The 16,089-nt window shown below is 37.0% G+C and overlaps 1 protein-coding gene across 4 annotated transcripts in view; it reads right to left on the bottom strand.

Moving 5' to 3' along the window:
• The window catches only part of ADAMTS20 (ADAM metallopeptidase with thrombospondin type 1 motif 20), a 100,207-nt gene that overhangs the window by 55,290 nt on the left and 28,828 nt on the right, over positions 1–16,089 (bottom strand). For 3 of the 4 annotated variants that reach the window (XM_075080969.1, XM_075080970.1, XM_075080972.1), the window contains exons 5-11: positions 15,354–15,437; positions 14,563–14,687; positions 13,617–13,657; positions 11,724–11,829; positions 10,477–10,623; positions 9,721–9,862; positions 8,284–8,388 (exon numbers count right to left, since the gene is read on the bottom strand). In XM_075080969.1, coding sequence (XP_074937070.1) covers positions 8,284–8,388; positions 9,721–9,862; positions 10,477–10,623; positions 11,724–11,829; positions 13,617–13,657; positions 14,563–14,687; positions 15,354–15,437 — 750 coding nt within the window. The remainder of the gene's footprint in view (positions 1–8,283; positions 8,389–9,720; positions 9,863–10,476; positions 10,624–11,723; positions 11,830–13,616; positions 13,658–14,562; positions 14,688–15,353; positions 15,438–16,089) is intronic. The other variant, XM_075080971.1, reaches the window with a different exon arrangement.

Below are 16,089 nucleotides of genomic sequence, written 5' to 3'. Positions count from 1 at the left end.
ATCATTTAAAAGATCCAGAAAACTGGCCAGATCATCACTTGCTTTATGCTAAGACTAATGCTTTAACTTAACACCAAGAGAACACCTTTATTTCACTGTATATCTGCATTTGATTTCTCACTGCAGTGCTTACTGCTAATTTTTAATATTTTTGTCAAGATGCCCTTAGGGTTCCTTTGTACCCAAACCTTCTAGTACCTAGCATCTAGTATCTAGTGATAAAAGATGAGACTTTTACATAGTGCAGCCATAAGGTAAATATGAAGAAACATTAAGACTCTGCCTTTCTAAGAATTCTAGTTAGCATTTTAGGAAATTTTTTTTCCTACTATAGGCTAAAGATTCTAAATCCCCCTTCACAAAATGAATACTGCATCCAAATAGGGAACAGTAACCTAGAGGTTTAGCTTCTTCTTTCATCCACAAAAATATTTACAATAACTTGAAGGGAGATTTCTGGAAAAGACAGAGTTGTAAAATGGAAATTTATACCCACAACAGCATTATTTTGATCAATAAAAATGCAAAGCACATGTTCACATCTGGGATTTTAGTAGTTTATTCAACAAACTTGTCTCAGCTATTATTTTCCTGCATTCTTACAGAAGCAACATGATAAAGTCACAGTAGAAAACTCCACCACCAGACGCATTCCAGATGTTCCTCTGTGCTTGCTTGAATCATTGCTTCACTGAGAATAATATGATATACAGAACCTTCATAAACTTAAACATAATGGCTAAGAAATTTTTTCCTACATTTGTTATGGTAAATATAACATATGCATCATGTAAAGTGGGTAGCACTTGTAATTCCAAACATATCAATTGCATCAAGTGGCAACTCTGCTCTAGCCAAGGTCAACTGTTGGTTTTCTGTCAAAATGGCAGAAAATCTGACCCAAATCCACATGTAGTTATTATATCTTCAGAGATAAGAGGGAAGGTTAACAGTTCAAATTTGGGATCAATGAACCTACAGGTACACAGACTTGTATTTATTAATCATCTGCTTATAAAAAGCAGTTTAACTCTTGCCTCTGGATTAAACTATGATTTGATAAACTGATTTCAGGTACTTCCAACTTATCTCATAGCTTATTGACCTTGCTAAGTTTCCAGGAAAGCAATTTTGAAAGAAAATATTAAAGCATTAATTGCCAGGCTATGCTCAATTTCGACTAAATCAAGGAGAGTGATAGATGCATGCAGAACAGGTCTAGAGCTCTTCTGAAATCAAGTACTTCATACACAGCCCGTTTTGACTCACAGCAGGAAAAGGACTTCAAGTTCACTCTTACTGCCTATATTTTCCAGGCTACTCCCAGAGATACATACGGGTTTTGAAGCTCTTGGGGCAAAGATTGAAACACTGATGCTCAGTGTATGAGGACAGAGTTTCAAGCATTGAAGCCTCATGTAGCCTCCCAGCAAAGGAGGCGCAGGAAAAACTATTCATCTATTTCCAGGCACTAACATGTTTCCATGGATGTCCTTGGTAGCTGCTGGTGTTTCTAAAAGGAAAGATGAACAGTGGAGACAAGCACAAGGACAAAATGAAAAGGACAAAGCATTGCAGAAGTAGACACAATGGTCTGTATTTTGCCTTCCAAATATCCAACTTTACTGTTCTGATTTCTTTTTGCCATACAATGTCTTCACTCCTGATATCCAGACAGGGCCCTGAGAATGACTACGAGCCAGTGACTAGCACAGGAAGAGAAAGCTGCAGTGGATTGAATGCCGGAAAAGAAAATGGGCATAGCTGGTGCCACAAACCAGATAAGCACTAAACACAGTGCTGCTGCACCAGACCAGTTCACGATAAAGCATCTGGCCTGTAGCGGAGGTCTGAGCATAAATTGTCTCAAAGTAGATTCCAATCACACAGGGCTGGGAAAGGCGTATGAATCTTCGAAGTTACATAGATTCAGCACATAACCCCATGAGCAGAGAGTGAAGATAAGAACGCCCACTCAGATGAATGCCAAAGTCCACAGATCTCAGAGCTGTTGTTTCTGGCTGTATTTATGTCTATCGGGTGCTCCCATTCATTCCCTTGAATGAAAGTTGTGCTGCAGACCTCTCTCTGCCTCGTCTGCTGAGGGTGGGTATAAGGAAACATTCTGCTGCACATTAGACCTACGCCTGCTCTCCACCTTCTTCCTACAACACACAGAGTCAGGAAAGCACATTGCTCAAAGAACCGAGATGAGAAGTAGGGCCTTAGGGCCTAGAGTATATAATAGCAGTGAAAATAGAGCAGTTAATGAGTATACAAGACAGAAGAAATGGAACTTGGAGAAATGTATAACTGAAGTTGTAACTATGGCATCTCAGTTCTCTACCTCTGTTGCATGGATTCTCAGACAAGCTCAGATTACACTAACTATCTACAAAACCCGTAATATTTGAATACATTTTTCAACACTTTCAAATTTTTCTTGCAAAAAATATACATACTTCATTTCTCCCTTTATATATTCCCACAGAAAACTTTTAATTCTTTCTGAAATCACATCCCATCAGAAAAGTGATTTACAAAAGTCCCAGTTTATAGCAAAAATTCTTGGTTTGAGCCCTTAAATACAATTTACTCTGTTTTTACAGTTCAAAAGATCAGATCTGCTGCTGCTTCCCAGATGGTTAACACAGCCTCCTATCACCCAATTCTGTTAAAATCCATCCAATTTTTTTATACTTACTTTACATATATATACATATAATGAATTACTCTTTCAGATTAACTATCTTCATGTATTGCATTCACGAGGTGTTCAAGCAATGCAATGATTTTTAAAGGAAATCAATATATGGGTAGTAACCTACAACTGAAGAGCAACAAACATACCTCAGAATCATAGATTGCTACTTCTTTTACTGATCAAAGCAATCCTTTGTTTGTCTGCATCCACATTCTCAGTTGTCCCTGTATCTCTCTCCTTATGTGGCCACAAAGGGACTAGGATGAAATCTTAACTCATTCGATAGCTATTCTAGATATCTTTTAGAGACACTAGCTCAATATACAATATATGTCTGCAGTGAATAGAAGTAATAAACATTACTCTCACACAGACACAAGGCACATGCTTTCCAATCAAACTCTTATTTGTATAATGTGGACTCCTTCTTGCTGTTAAACACTTTTTCCAGACTTCTCCGACATTTGTTTTTTTCGGTGGTGTTTAAGTAGAAAACTGCCATTATGTAGAACACTGGTTCAGCTCTGGGGCATGGAAAAGTTTGAGTCAGAATCACATAGCTACCTCCTACCTCTCCCTTCCTATGTCCAAAGAATCAATGGAATATGGGCATATTTGTATACTGCTCAGAAATCCAGGGAGGATCAGAGTGCAACCCTTCTGAGTGCCTCAAAAAATAATAATGAAAGATGACAATTTATTGAGTATTTTTGCTGTTAATTTCATAGCCAAAAAAGACTTGTTCTGCGAATGCCAATCCTAGAAGATAGATCATTTCACCGTTTTCTTTGATTCTTCTTTGGAGGTGGATTTTTTGGCTCAGATGTGCATCACTAACTCCATCAGATGAGTTACCATTACTGCAATATCATGTAAACTACACTGCTAAAAACTGCATCACTTCATTATACAGAAGCCATGATTCTGAGCCAGGTATATGTTGGAGATGGATACCTGTAAGGAGAGTTTGTATATCAGTTGGCTTGTAACCAATTCGGTTACATATAATAGTGTAAATATTTCTTTTCCATAATACTACTGGCTTACTACTCCTTTTAATTAGGTCCTCCATAAAATGGGACTAAGTATTTTCTGTGAATGACATCAACTACTCTGTGAAAACAGGTAGCCTGTAGATTCAGAATTATGAACAAATCCAGTGAATCTAGGGATTCTACCTACTAACATTATTTTGTGTTATGTTTTGTTCAGGTTGAAAAAAAACCCAAAGATATTCAACATGCCAAAACCTGAATCACTCTCCAAACTCAATTCTTTTTTGGAATTTCAAAAAGAAAGGAAAAAAAACCCCCGAAATTTCCTATACTCAAGATGAGAAGAAATCTTTCGTACCACCCCAGAGTACAAATGCAAGTAAATTCCTCACTACAGAAACCCTTGAATAGATAAGTCTCCCAAAAAACACAAAATAAATGGATAGTAAAAAAAAGAAAGTAACCGAAAACATAATTCAAACAGATAATACGGAGATCCTGCTGGGCTGCAGAAATTTCAAAGCACAAAAATTTCTGACTAGAATGCAACAAGAAAACCTAAGAGGAAGCGGGACAAAAAGATCTACACTAAATTGTTCACATTTCCAAAACATCCATCAAATTAGCTTCCGCCTGGAACCTGATGGCAACAAGAATTATGACAGTTAAGAGAAGGAAACCGGGCCAATTAAAGCATTTCAGTTTCTGTCCTAATGGAAAATAACTCTCTTATACATCTTGTAATACATAGGGGCCTCCTCCAGTATCTTGGTCCTCAATGCAGCATATAAATACTTCCTTTATTGTGATTTATTACGTTTTTAATTTGTACATTACATTTAGTTTATAACATAGCAACAAAAATTACAACTGTATATATGAAATTCATTGTGGCATCCACTGAGCAGGCTACCTTTGCCTATCCATACAGCATAGTTCCTAATTCTGAAGGTAATCCCATGGTAACCGATTACAGTGACAAGACATGAAAAAGCACTAATCATTTAATATTTTTCATGCCATTGTGCCTGATTACACAATAAAAATAACATTTTAATAAAAACTTTATGCTTTGTTTATATCATATAATTGTGTTTAGGAAGGCAAACCAGGAACGTATATCTTTGTATTTAATAATCTCTCACAGAAAAACCACCAGAAACACTTTCAAGCAATAACTAATACAGTCCTATGGTGTGTTGAAATTCACCACTGCAAAACTAGTGAATGTTTCATATGGCATGTCTAGGTGTATCTACTTTCATTATGCCTCTGACGTACCAGTTAGGCCAAAGAATTTAAAGGCTGCATTTGCTGCTTCAGGGAAGGTCAGTGTGATTTTAGAAGAGCTGGCAGAAGCTTAGATTTCTTATGCATCTTTGTGAAGCCAAACAGGCAAACAAAAAGCAACTGAAGTGATGAGACACAATGTGAATATCGATGGAGTGAGAAACTGTTCTCGGACACAGCAGAATCGCTACCTATAGGCTACTGTCAGACATAAGCACTCAGAATGTATAAAAAGAGGAGGTGAAGAGAAATTTTCAGATACTTCAGCAGAAGCTCAACAAACAAATATAACTAATTTTTGCAGGTAATTCTAGGACAAACAAAGTACAGTCTGATTGGCTAAAAGAAATGTGACTAGATAGCAAATTGAAGTAAAATTGAAAGTTTTCCTATTTTGGTAATATTAATTCTAGATAATTAATAATATTAAATCTATAGAATTTATACAGGAAACATTCTAATTCCTAAGAAAATATTTTCTTTATTCTCTACAAACCATTGAAATAGTAGACTGCATTTCCCTTTTAATGCTTTAAGAAAAGGCTACATTTAATAAAATGTACCTTTTAGTATCTGTGCCTACTACTAATATTATATATATTAAGAAGTCACTGAGCTCTACACGTGTGTGCACCATGAGACATACAAAACACATTTATCTTTCAAAATGCGTGCATGCTCATAGACTGCATACGGCAAGAAGATATTCCATTAGGAAGTGCAGGTACTTTGTAAAAGCTGTTTGCTCATTCACTTGAGAGCCTCTGATATTATTAGATTTCTATCTTCTTGTATTTTGGGGAAGGAAAGATAAAAGGACTGTTAGAGCAGTCTATAGAGCAAGATCCACCAATCCAACACCCAACCTGCAGAAAAACTAAAGATTATTGTGAAAATAAACTCATGTCAAATTAAGTTGATACTGAAATTTCAAATGCTTTAAACGGATCTTTTCTGTTTGCATCATAGCAATAATGCTGCATATGCCAAATATAAATTGATTTAGCTTGCCGGCAAATATTAATTACAATAACTAGTTGCCATGTCTTATTCCTATTAACATCAATAGAAACTTGCTGACTGAGCTTTAAAGGAGCTGTCCCTTAGACAAGAACAGATGACAATTTGTCAGATTAATTGCTGTTCTTTCTTACATCTTTCAGAGGGAATGACCGTAATTAGCTCTTCACTTCCTAGAGAAAACTGGTTTCACTGCAGTAATTGCATAAAATAGGTCTTTGTATTCTTATATAAAAGAAGTCCTCTGATGTTGGCAAATTAGAGTCAAGTCAATTGAACTAAAGATTACACACGAAGTTCATATAAAAGATAAACTTCCTTTCTGATCAATGACTGACTGAAAAATGGGTTAAACATTATAACACCAGCTGCATGAATAGGATTTAATCAAGCACAGCTTCCACTGCAACCTTCAAATAACTTTTCCTAATCTTGCAAGAGAGAAAGAAACCGTTTGAGACAGTTCACCCACTAAACTGTTATCCATTAAGACAGTATTTTCAAATTCCTCGCTACTACTCTCTTAGCAAATACAGAAAAAGAAAAAAGAAATCAAAAAACCCAAACAGTCTGTAAAGATTAAAAGTTCTTGGGGGAAATTTAGTAATAACTGAGTAAAATGCAGCAGCCTATTATACATAGAAATTAGACCAGATTTTTTTTAACCCTCTTCGAACCTATAAAACTATCAAAAGATAAAATGTTAACATTGCTCTCACAGCCCCTGAAGCTGCCAAAGCACACTACTGTTAAAAGCAGCTCAACATAAGCCAGCCATACTTCAGATAATCACTGTCATATCTGAACATGTCAAAAAATCTCTGAAATATTTATTCGCACAACCCTGACAGGTATGAAAATACTTCTATTTGCTGGTGGTAAACTGAGACAAGGAGAAGCCAAACTTAGATCAGCAAAGAACTCAAGCACCTAACTTGTGTTCACTTCCCAAACTACATGTAAATCCAAAACTAAAACCCTCAAATCTTCAGTGATAACTCTGGATCCAACTAGCTTCCACGACTACTTCTGCTTCTACCAAGGTTCTGTAAGTGCCTTGACTATATCTACTAATTAGATATTCATGACCCTTACGGACAGCCCAAGAAAGGTTATATCGTCGGAGGACATAGACCAAGATCTGCACTCAAAAAAAGCCTCCCAGATGAGGAAGTGGTGAGCTGACCTCTCATCACCCAAACACTCTTTATCAAACAAACCAACGAGCAGCATGCATGAAGTCCAGCTTCCATTTCTTCTTTTTTATGTGTCAAAGCGTTCAATTCATACATTATACAGCCAGGTAGAGTCCTACGCATTAGGGTATAAGTGAGAAGAGAGCTCCTAGTTTCTAGCACTCAACAGATCCAAGTATTGTGAATTATGTTAAAACAGGCAAGACAGAATATCAGCACAAGTTATGTGTGGCTAAGGCACTTACTGGAGTAGATGAAGAGGTACTGATAAATGCTTTCACAGAATCATAGAATATCTCAAGTAGGAAGTTGGAAGGGACCCATAAGGATCGTCAAGTCCAACTCCTTGCTCCTTGCAGGACTACCTAAAACTAAACCATACATCTAAGAGCATTGTCTAGATGCTCCTTGAACTCTGACAGGATTGGTGTCATGACCACTTCCCTGGGGAGCCTGTTCCAATGAACAACCAGCCTCTCAGTGAAGAACCTTTTCCTAACACCAATCTGAATTCCCCATGACAGTTTTTTTATACAGTTCATATTTTTAATGAAACAAATACAATGCACAAATATGTACTGCAACGAGGATACTAATCCAAAGACTCCCTCTTTCCAAATAAGTGTACCCCTATATCTGTGTCTCTTGCACTTAATCTGTTTTGGTTCAGTGAAACAGCCTCAGCAAGACAAACTGGGGGGAACACACTTTTGGGATATCTTGTTTCCTGGAAATTCATCTTTGGAGCACTACTGATGAGGGAAACCCCAACTTGTTATTAATTATCTGAAGTTTCAAACAGAAGGGAAGATGGCAACTTTCCCTTGAGGTCTTCCACCTATTTTTAACCAGTGTTGCATCTGTAAACTTTTATCATTACTCTGAACAGACAACCTACATTATTTACATCACAACATTACAGGCCTTCAAGAAACTGCAAGTAAAGTCAGGTAGATACTGTTTACACATTAATATGCTACAGGTGCAGTATTGCCACACAGCAAGCACCGATCTTTCTTATCTACGTCAACAATTTTGCCATATGAAGGTACTAACAAAGAAATATGTGAAGGCTTACCATTCCCACACCACAGACTGTTCCGTCCGCCAAAGGCATGTGCTGAGTACGACAACCCTTGTGAACACCTTCTGTGCTTGTGCACCATAAGCGTTTGCATTGTTTCTAAAAAGAAACCAAGATTACTGTTGTTGTACCTGTAACACCATTTTAGACATTAGTTGGTATATTTCTTTTGTTTTCTCATACTATGTGAGTTCAGTGTTTGCTGTTAGTACTTACAATTTTTCACAGATAAATCCAAACAAAAAAAAATTGCATAAGGTCAGGCAGGAATGTGGAGTATTTGCAGCTGATGTCATTAGAAGTAATAGATAACTTCATCTTCTAATTCAGTAGCTAATTTAATTTAAAAGTATGTAAGAGATCCCGGCTGATACTATGGAGCACAGTTTGAGTATAAACCCCAGATAAAGACGCTAACTGGAACTATTGTTAAAAATACACTGACTAGAAAACTAAGAAGAAAGATTCCTTTTAAAATTGTTAAAAGACTCTTAATAGACAAATAACATTTATGGATTACAAGATTTACAAAGCAGTCTTCAGTAACACCATCTTCAGGTCCTCGAATCCCCCTTTACTTTTCTATAATATTCTCTTAAAGCCTGACTCCTCCTAAACAACATTTTACCTCACCAACAGCTGTCTTAAACCAGTCTGAAACTGATCTTAAATTCTCTTCTTTAAAGAGCTCCAACAAGCCACGCAATACTAGTAGACGTATTTGTCAAGTTGATCCAGAATCTAACTCTGTGACATCTCAACAGTAATGAAGTAATAATGTTATATTTCTATTAATTTGACATCGCAATGCCCACATTAAGCTTTCAAAATACAACTGAAGTTCATTAATCTTCTCAAGTTTTCTTTCCAGATCCCAGTTTTGCTTTAAAGAAATTTTTGGTTAAGTATAGAAAACGTACACTTAAACAGCCTTGAAGAGATTTTCTGATGCTTTGACACAGTAGAAGGAATCTACACTTTGGACCAAAACAAGTATTTGAATTCATATATATTAATTTTAAAGTTATATGTTTGAAAAAAGCACTGAAAGAATCTGATAAGAAAGACCTGTTAATGTAAGATAAGGGCTATAATGTGAAAACATTTGTAAAAAGTGCTGAAATAATTGCTTTTCAGTAGTTGCAGGAAACCTTAATTTATGCAGCTTTAGATCTTTTAAAGGAATTATAATCACATTCACAGGTGTGCAAATCAAAACAAATTAATCCTACTTTTTAAGTCTATATATTTCTAGCATATGGAGCTGCAATTCTCTCCACTGAGCTCTTCCCCCTTCAACAAAATAGAACTTTGACATATTTCAGGATAAAATTCTTCCAAAACCAGAAGTCCTGGGATTTTATTTCTAAATCTACCTTTCACTAATTTTTTAGTACAGATTGAGCATGACTGTATGTGTTGTTCACTCACCAGATACGGGCACACTTGTGACCCAAGACCAAACATAAGTTCACACTGCTTGTTGACATCATACATTGACCCAGGCAGCTGAGAGGAAAGATCGTATATTCTTCCACTCGGTTTGTCTAGGAGACATTCACCATAACCAGTACTGTTGTAAAAACAGGAACAAAATGTGACTATATCACTCCTAATTATGTCATTGGGAGCTTACTCACACAACACTTACACCTGCATATCTCAGCGGAGTTACGGTTTTCACGCCTACCTGTCTGTATAATGACTTTAATTCAAATCAATAAAATAAACCAAGTCACTTGATTTTCCTTCAGTGGATTTTGCATTATATCCACCAAACAAAGCTTAAAGGTTTTTTTGCTTTACGGCTGCCATTTCTCATTTTCACATTCCTGCAGGAAAAAAAAATATGGTACTGCCTAAATTATACCTACCACTTATTTTTGAAATAAAAACTTCCTAAAATAAAGTTTGTCTGTTCTGACCTACTAAAACTGTACTAAAAAATTTATAATTCACCAATGCCACTAGAAGAAAAAAAAAAGTCTTCTTAGCTTTACGTGTTGAGTGCAGCTTTAACAAAGTCATGAATCATCCAAAGATTATTTTTCTGCAGGACTGAGGCCCTACGAATCAGTGATTAAACTTAACAACACCACAAAATTGGTATTTAAGCAATCTTTCAAAATACTTCTCAGAAAGACACGAAATTGAAAAAAAAGTACAGAGCATTATATTGATACTTACTCAAGAAATTCAGTGATATATTTTTGACTACATTTTGACCAGGTCCACGGACTTGTATGGTAATTTAAAGTTGGAGCCATCACATGGTATTGAGGTTTAATTCCAGCTTCTTTACATTTAAAGCTGTCATCATGAGGCACATTAAATCTAAGAAGCAAAACAGACAAACTCCAAAACAAATTCAGCAATAATTAATTGAAACCCTTTTTGTTGTAGCAGCAAAATGCTTGAGTTCTGAGATGGAAATGCCTTAAAATTCAATGGGACTCACTTAGTATAACTATCTGTCATTATGGCAATAGATACCTTAAAAATGCTTTACAAAATGCTCTCCTTTTCTAAAATGCTCCTGACTTTATAATGCTGGGCACAGTAAGAATTTTACAATTACATAGTCCTTAGCCCACCAGAAAAATTCCAGTGTTTTGGGAGTATGCCACTTTATTTAAGCAACCCATCTCCTCAAGTGAATCTACAGGCCTTCACTAGACTGTCCATAACACATTACCCCAATATTCTCATCATAACCCTTACTATTCAGTAACAAAAACAAACTAAAGAGCACATCAACATCATATTTATGCAACTAACACATTGTGTTATTTTATATCTCAGTTTAAGTACCATGACAAATGGCATGTATCTAAATGAACTTCCAGGCACATGAAAATCAACAAGCTAGCTACTGAGCTCTGTAACGTCGTTGTTACCTACACTGTGGATCTAGTGTATAGCACCTTTCTGCCATCACTGATGAGGTATGCTTCATAAAATAAAATGCTGTCATCTCCTCTTATTTTTCTGTGTAAAGTATTTCTCTTTGTGTTACTCTACTGTATTCTGAAAGGATGAAACACAAGGAAGAATATTTCTGTGTTATATTAACAATTATTTTTTCTTAAAGATAAGGCCCTGTCAGGGCTAGAATGCAGTTGGAATTAACAGGACTATGGTGCACATCTGATATATCTTCCCAGTGTCCCGACGAGTTCATATAACAGAAGGACAGACTACAGCTGTACAGCCAGTACTTCCCATAATTCAGGGTACCAACCAGGTTATAAAATTCACAATTTCTCTACCTCTAGGTGGTGGGCAAGGCTGGCTCTCTACAAGGGGCAAAAATAATGACTATTCTGAAAGGATGTAGCAGACTACACCCTCTTAAAAACGTAGAGCCAATCACTGGAAACTGGTCATATTCAAATGGAAATAAAAAATTTACCTGCTGGAAAAGAGGTACTTACACATGTCCAAGCTCATGCGCTATAGTAAAAGCAGCACTCAATCCATTTTCTTCACTTATGGAACAACTGCGTAGTGGGTCACACATTGTACCTAGTTCAGCTAAACCTGAAAAATTGAATCCTTATATAAAAGCTTAACGGAGTGAATTGTCATGTAGAAAGAGTGACTCTATAAATTAACACTATGCAGCCAAGTTGAAAGTTGTACCTCAACTATCCAGCAAATTTACACAAAACGAAAAACCACCTGGCACCAAAGTACATGCTGGGGCAGAACAGCATTGAGAAGTTGTTTTTTGGGTTTTTTTTTCCCTGTGTGACTTAAATTATTTTTCTCCATCACTTATCAGCAGTCCTGATTAACAAGCGAGGTCCCATATGACTGGAGACTTGCCAATGTGACGCCCTTCTACAAGAAAAGCCAGAAGGAGGATCTGGGGAACTACAGGCCAGACAGCCTCACCTCAGTACTGGGGAAGATTATGGAACCGTTCATCTTGAGTGAGCTCACCAGGCATGTGCAGGACAAAAAGGGGATCAGGCCCAGTTCATGAAAGGCAGTTCCTGCCTTACCAACCTGATCTCCTTCTATGACAAGGTGACCCACTTAGTGGATGAGGGAAAGGCTGTGGATGTTGTCTACCTGGACTTTAGCAAAGCCTTTGACACTGTCCCCCACAGCATCCTCCTAGAGAAGCTGGCGACTCATGGCTTAGACAGGAGTACTCTTCTCTGGGTAAAAAACCGGCTGGATGGCCAAGCACAGAGAGTTGTGGTGAATGGACCTAAATCCAGTTGGTGGCTGGTCATGAGTGGTATTCCCCAGGGCTCAGTGTTGGGGCCGGTCTTGTTTAATATCTTTATCAGTGATATGGATGAGGGAATTGAGCGCACCCTCAGTAAGTCTGCAGATAACACCAAACTGGGCAGGACTGTTAATCTGCTCGAGAATAGGAAGGCTCTATGGCGCAGCCTGGACAGGCTGCATCGATGGGATGAGATCAATTGGATGAGGTTTGGCAAGGCCAAGTGCTGGGTCCTGCACTTTGGTCACACCAAACCCATGCAACACTACAGGCTTGGGAAAGAGTGGCTGGAAAGCTGCCTGAAGGAGAAGGACCTGGGGGTGTTGGTTGACAGCCAGCTGAACATGAGCCAGCAGCACGCCCAGGTGGCCAAGAAGGCCAACAGCATCCTGGCTTGTACCAGAAATAGTGTGGCCAGCAGGAGTAGGGAAGTGATAGTGCCCCTGTACTCAGCACAGGTGAGGCTGCACCTCACTGTGTGTGGTTTTGGGGCCCTCACTACAAGAAGGACATTGAGTTGTGGAGCATGTCCAGGGCAGGGCAACAAAGCTGGTGAAGGATCTGGAGAACAAGTCTTCTGAGGAGCGGCTGAGGGAACCAGGGTTCTTCAGCCTGGAGAAGAGGAGGCTGAGGGGAGACCTTATCACTCTCTACAACTACCTGAAAGGAGGTTGTAGAGAGGTGGATGTTGGCCTCTTCTCCCAAGTAACAAGTGATAGGAAGAGAAGAAATGGCCTCAAGTTGTGCCAGGGGAGGTTCAGATTGGATATTAGGAAGAATTTCTTCACCAAAAGTGTTGTCAAGCATTGGAACAGGCTACCCAGAGAGGTGGTGGAGTCACCATCCCTGGATGTTTTCAAAATACCATGTAGACATGTCCCTTCAGGGCATGGTTTAGGAGGCATGGTGGTGTAAGGCTGACAGTTGGACTTGATGATCCTAGAGGTCTTTTCCAACTCTAATGATTCAAGGAATTTTGCAGTCAGAAAATGATTTATCTCTTCTACTGATTTTTCTCCCCTACACTGAAATTCTCTTATACATTTTCTCTTATAAAATCATAATGATTAAAAAAAGAATAACTCACCAAGAGTATCACACTTCTCTCTTGCTCTGCAGATATCTTCCCTTGAAGGAAAAGATTTATTTAAAATTATTACAGCAAATAAAAGAACATTTTTAAAGTATTTCACTGTTTTTGTATTAATTACAGCAATTGCAAATCTGATTCTCAATTTTTAATCTTACAGCCCATTCAAACAATTTGCATTCTAGTGAAAGTAAGCTCACAGTATTGCTTTCTATGTAGCCTGCAAAGAATAAAAACTCAAATACTATTATTTCTCTACAACAGAGAAGGTAGATCAAGCATGAAATGCTGCTGAAAAATGTGCAGATTGCAGTATACTTGAAACTACCTTATGTAGTGAACTCTCTGCCAAAATAACAACATAAAATTCAGGACAAATATCAAACAGTTTGAAGTGCTGGAGTACATCCAACTGGAACAGTGGGGGGGGGGGGGGGAATAATGAAAAAGAACAGCAAAAGAGAATATATTTCAGTGAATGAACAACAGAGCCTTTACTGAGGCAACTGATGTACTGGAAAAATATATGCTAATATTTAAATGTTTTCCATTTGTAAGCTTTTGGTAGTTCTATTTACACCTGGGCTATCAGGAGCTGACCACCACTGCATCCTTCAGCTGATTCCATTATGTAGAATACCCCACCCCTATCACATATACATACAATGGTTAAAGACTTCACTTCCTTGTAACAATTTCAGATCTAAGTAATTTCCACCATCTTTAATGAAAGATTCATCAGATGTTTAGCTACCAACATAGCACTCAGAGTAATTGCTCATGAATTGATAATCATTGGTTTGGGAAGTGCAAGAGAGTCTTTATTCACTTCAATTATCTAAGAAAAATATCAGTGGAATGATCAAAAAATTACATAGCAAAAAAGAAACTGAAGCATTTGTCTCACTTAGCTAAGTAGTTATGGTTATTTCAGATACTGTACCTAGTGATAAGAACAGCAGTATCATGATGAGAAGGGTGAGCATCATCCAAAGTGTTTTGCGCTTGCTGCCATAAGCAAAAATTACGAAGAGTGGTAGCTGCATTAAAAGTGATAGCTGGTCCTTCCTAAGCAAGAAATGGCCAAAAAAATCCAAATAAGGGTTTTAATATTCATGCACTTGCACTTATTACTCTGTCATTTGTGCCCTTAGTCCGCAGAACAATGAGTGTGCATGGAAAGGAAGTCAGCAGGACTCCACATAAGTTCACTGACAGATTTGTTTGTAGGATCAGGTCTTAATTTAGCTACAAGTCATCAGTTATAAGAACCCATTTTATTCAGTGTGTGTGAGCATGCACCATGTGTTAAATATTAAAAAAAACAGAGTGACAAGACATTTATGATAAATAAATATAAAAACATGTATTTGAAGAGTATATATTTCTTACAATCTTAAAATATTGCCGTTTTTAGGGCTGAAAACCCTCCATCAAAACACTTTAGGTAGTTATACCATAAGCTTTCATACAGTATCTGATTTATGCTCACTTAGGTCAACAGGAGGTGCTAGTAGTGAGATGGGGAAACACAGGCATTAAATAAAGGCTCTTAAGTTAGCCTGACATTTGACATGTAGCCTCCTATTATAAAACCAGATTTTAGAGGTAAAGGAAATATTTTGTATTTAAAACTAAAAAATGTTCAACTTTGGAATTACAAATTACAATGGAAATTCATGTATTTTGTTTCTTCTAATATAAATAAATCTTTTTAATATTTATTCTTCCTACCTGTTCATTGTGAATTACAATTAATTTTACAATAACTATATTTATAAGATTTCCAATACTTGGATCTTTATAGATTGCTGCAACCTAAAGAGAAAAAAGTCAGATTAGAATATTAAACTCATTTGATACCCACATCTCTTTTTGTCATGCAAACAAGTTATCCAAAAACCCAAGTTGCTACACAATAGACTTCTCAGGCATTTTTCTGCATCTTTCTACACAAGGATATGGTGACAAAGACAGAATAGTTGCCCAGTTTTAAATATCCAGTTTTATATTCATTTCCAAACACTCAGACACCATGTTGAAATGCTAGTGTAAAAGGTATACTTATTATATACTGTAAGACCTGTGGTTTATTGATAAAATATCAGGAACAAAACTGTGTCTGTCATAGACATAAGCTGATTTATGCAGAAGATTTGTAGAATCAATACCTAAAATATTAGAGGGTTTTAGAAAGCAACTTTGAACCAATAAGTTTTTGCTTTTACTTTTAATGGAAGCTAGACTAAGTTGTAAACCTGTATTGAAAATATAGGTGACACATGCAAAGGCTTCTTTCTTTATTCATAAAATTCATATTTGCATACCCAACAGGCATTTTTATATATAAATCTTGCAGCTAGATAGCAAAAATCATGAGTCAGTTTCATACAAAGTGAACCACTTTGAAAGTTATTCTTCATAAAAGCAGTAAAAAAGTGTATTCATTCTCAGTAATAGCTCAGACATC

This window comes from Phalacrocorax aristotelis, chromosome 1 (genome assembly GCF_949628215.1).
Source record: "Phalacrocorax aristotelis chromosome 1, bGulAri2.1, whole genome shotgun sequence".
Classification (NCBI taxonomy): domain Eukaryota; kingdom Metazoa; phylum Chordata; class Aves; order Suliformes; family Phalacrocoracidae; genus Phalacrocorax; species Phalacrocorax aristotelis.
The sequence above is the reverse complement of the archived record's forward strand: the minus strand, read 5'-3'. Positions and strand labels throughout refer to the sequence as shown.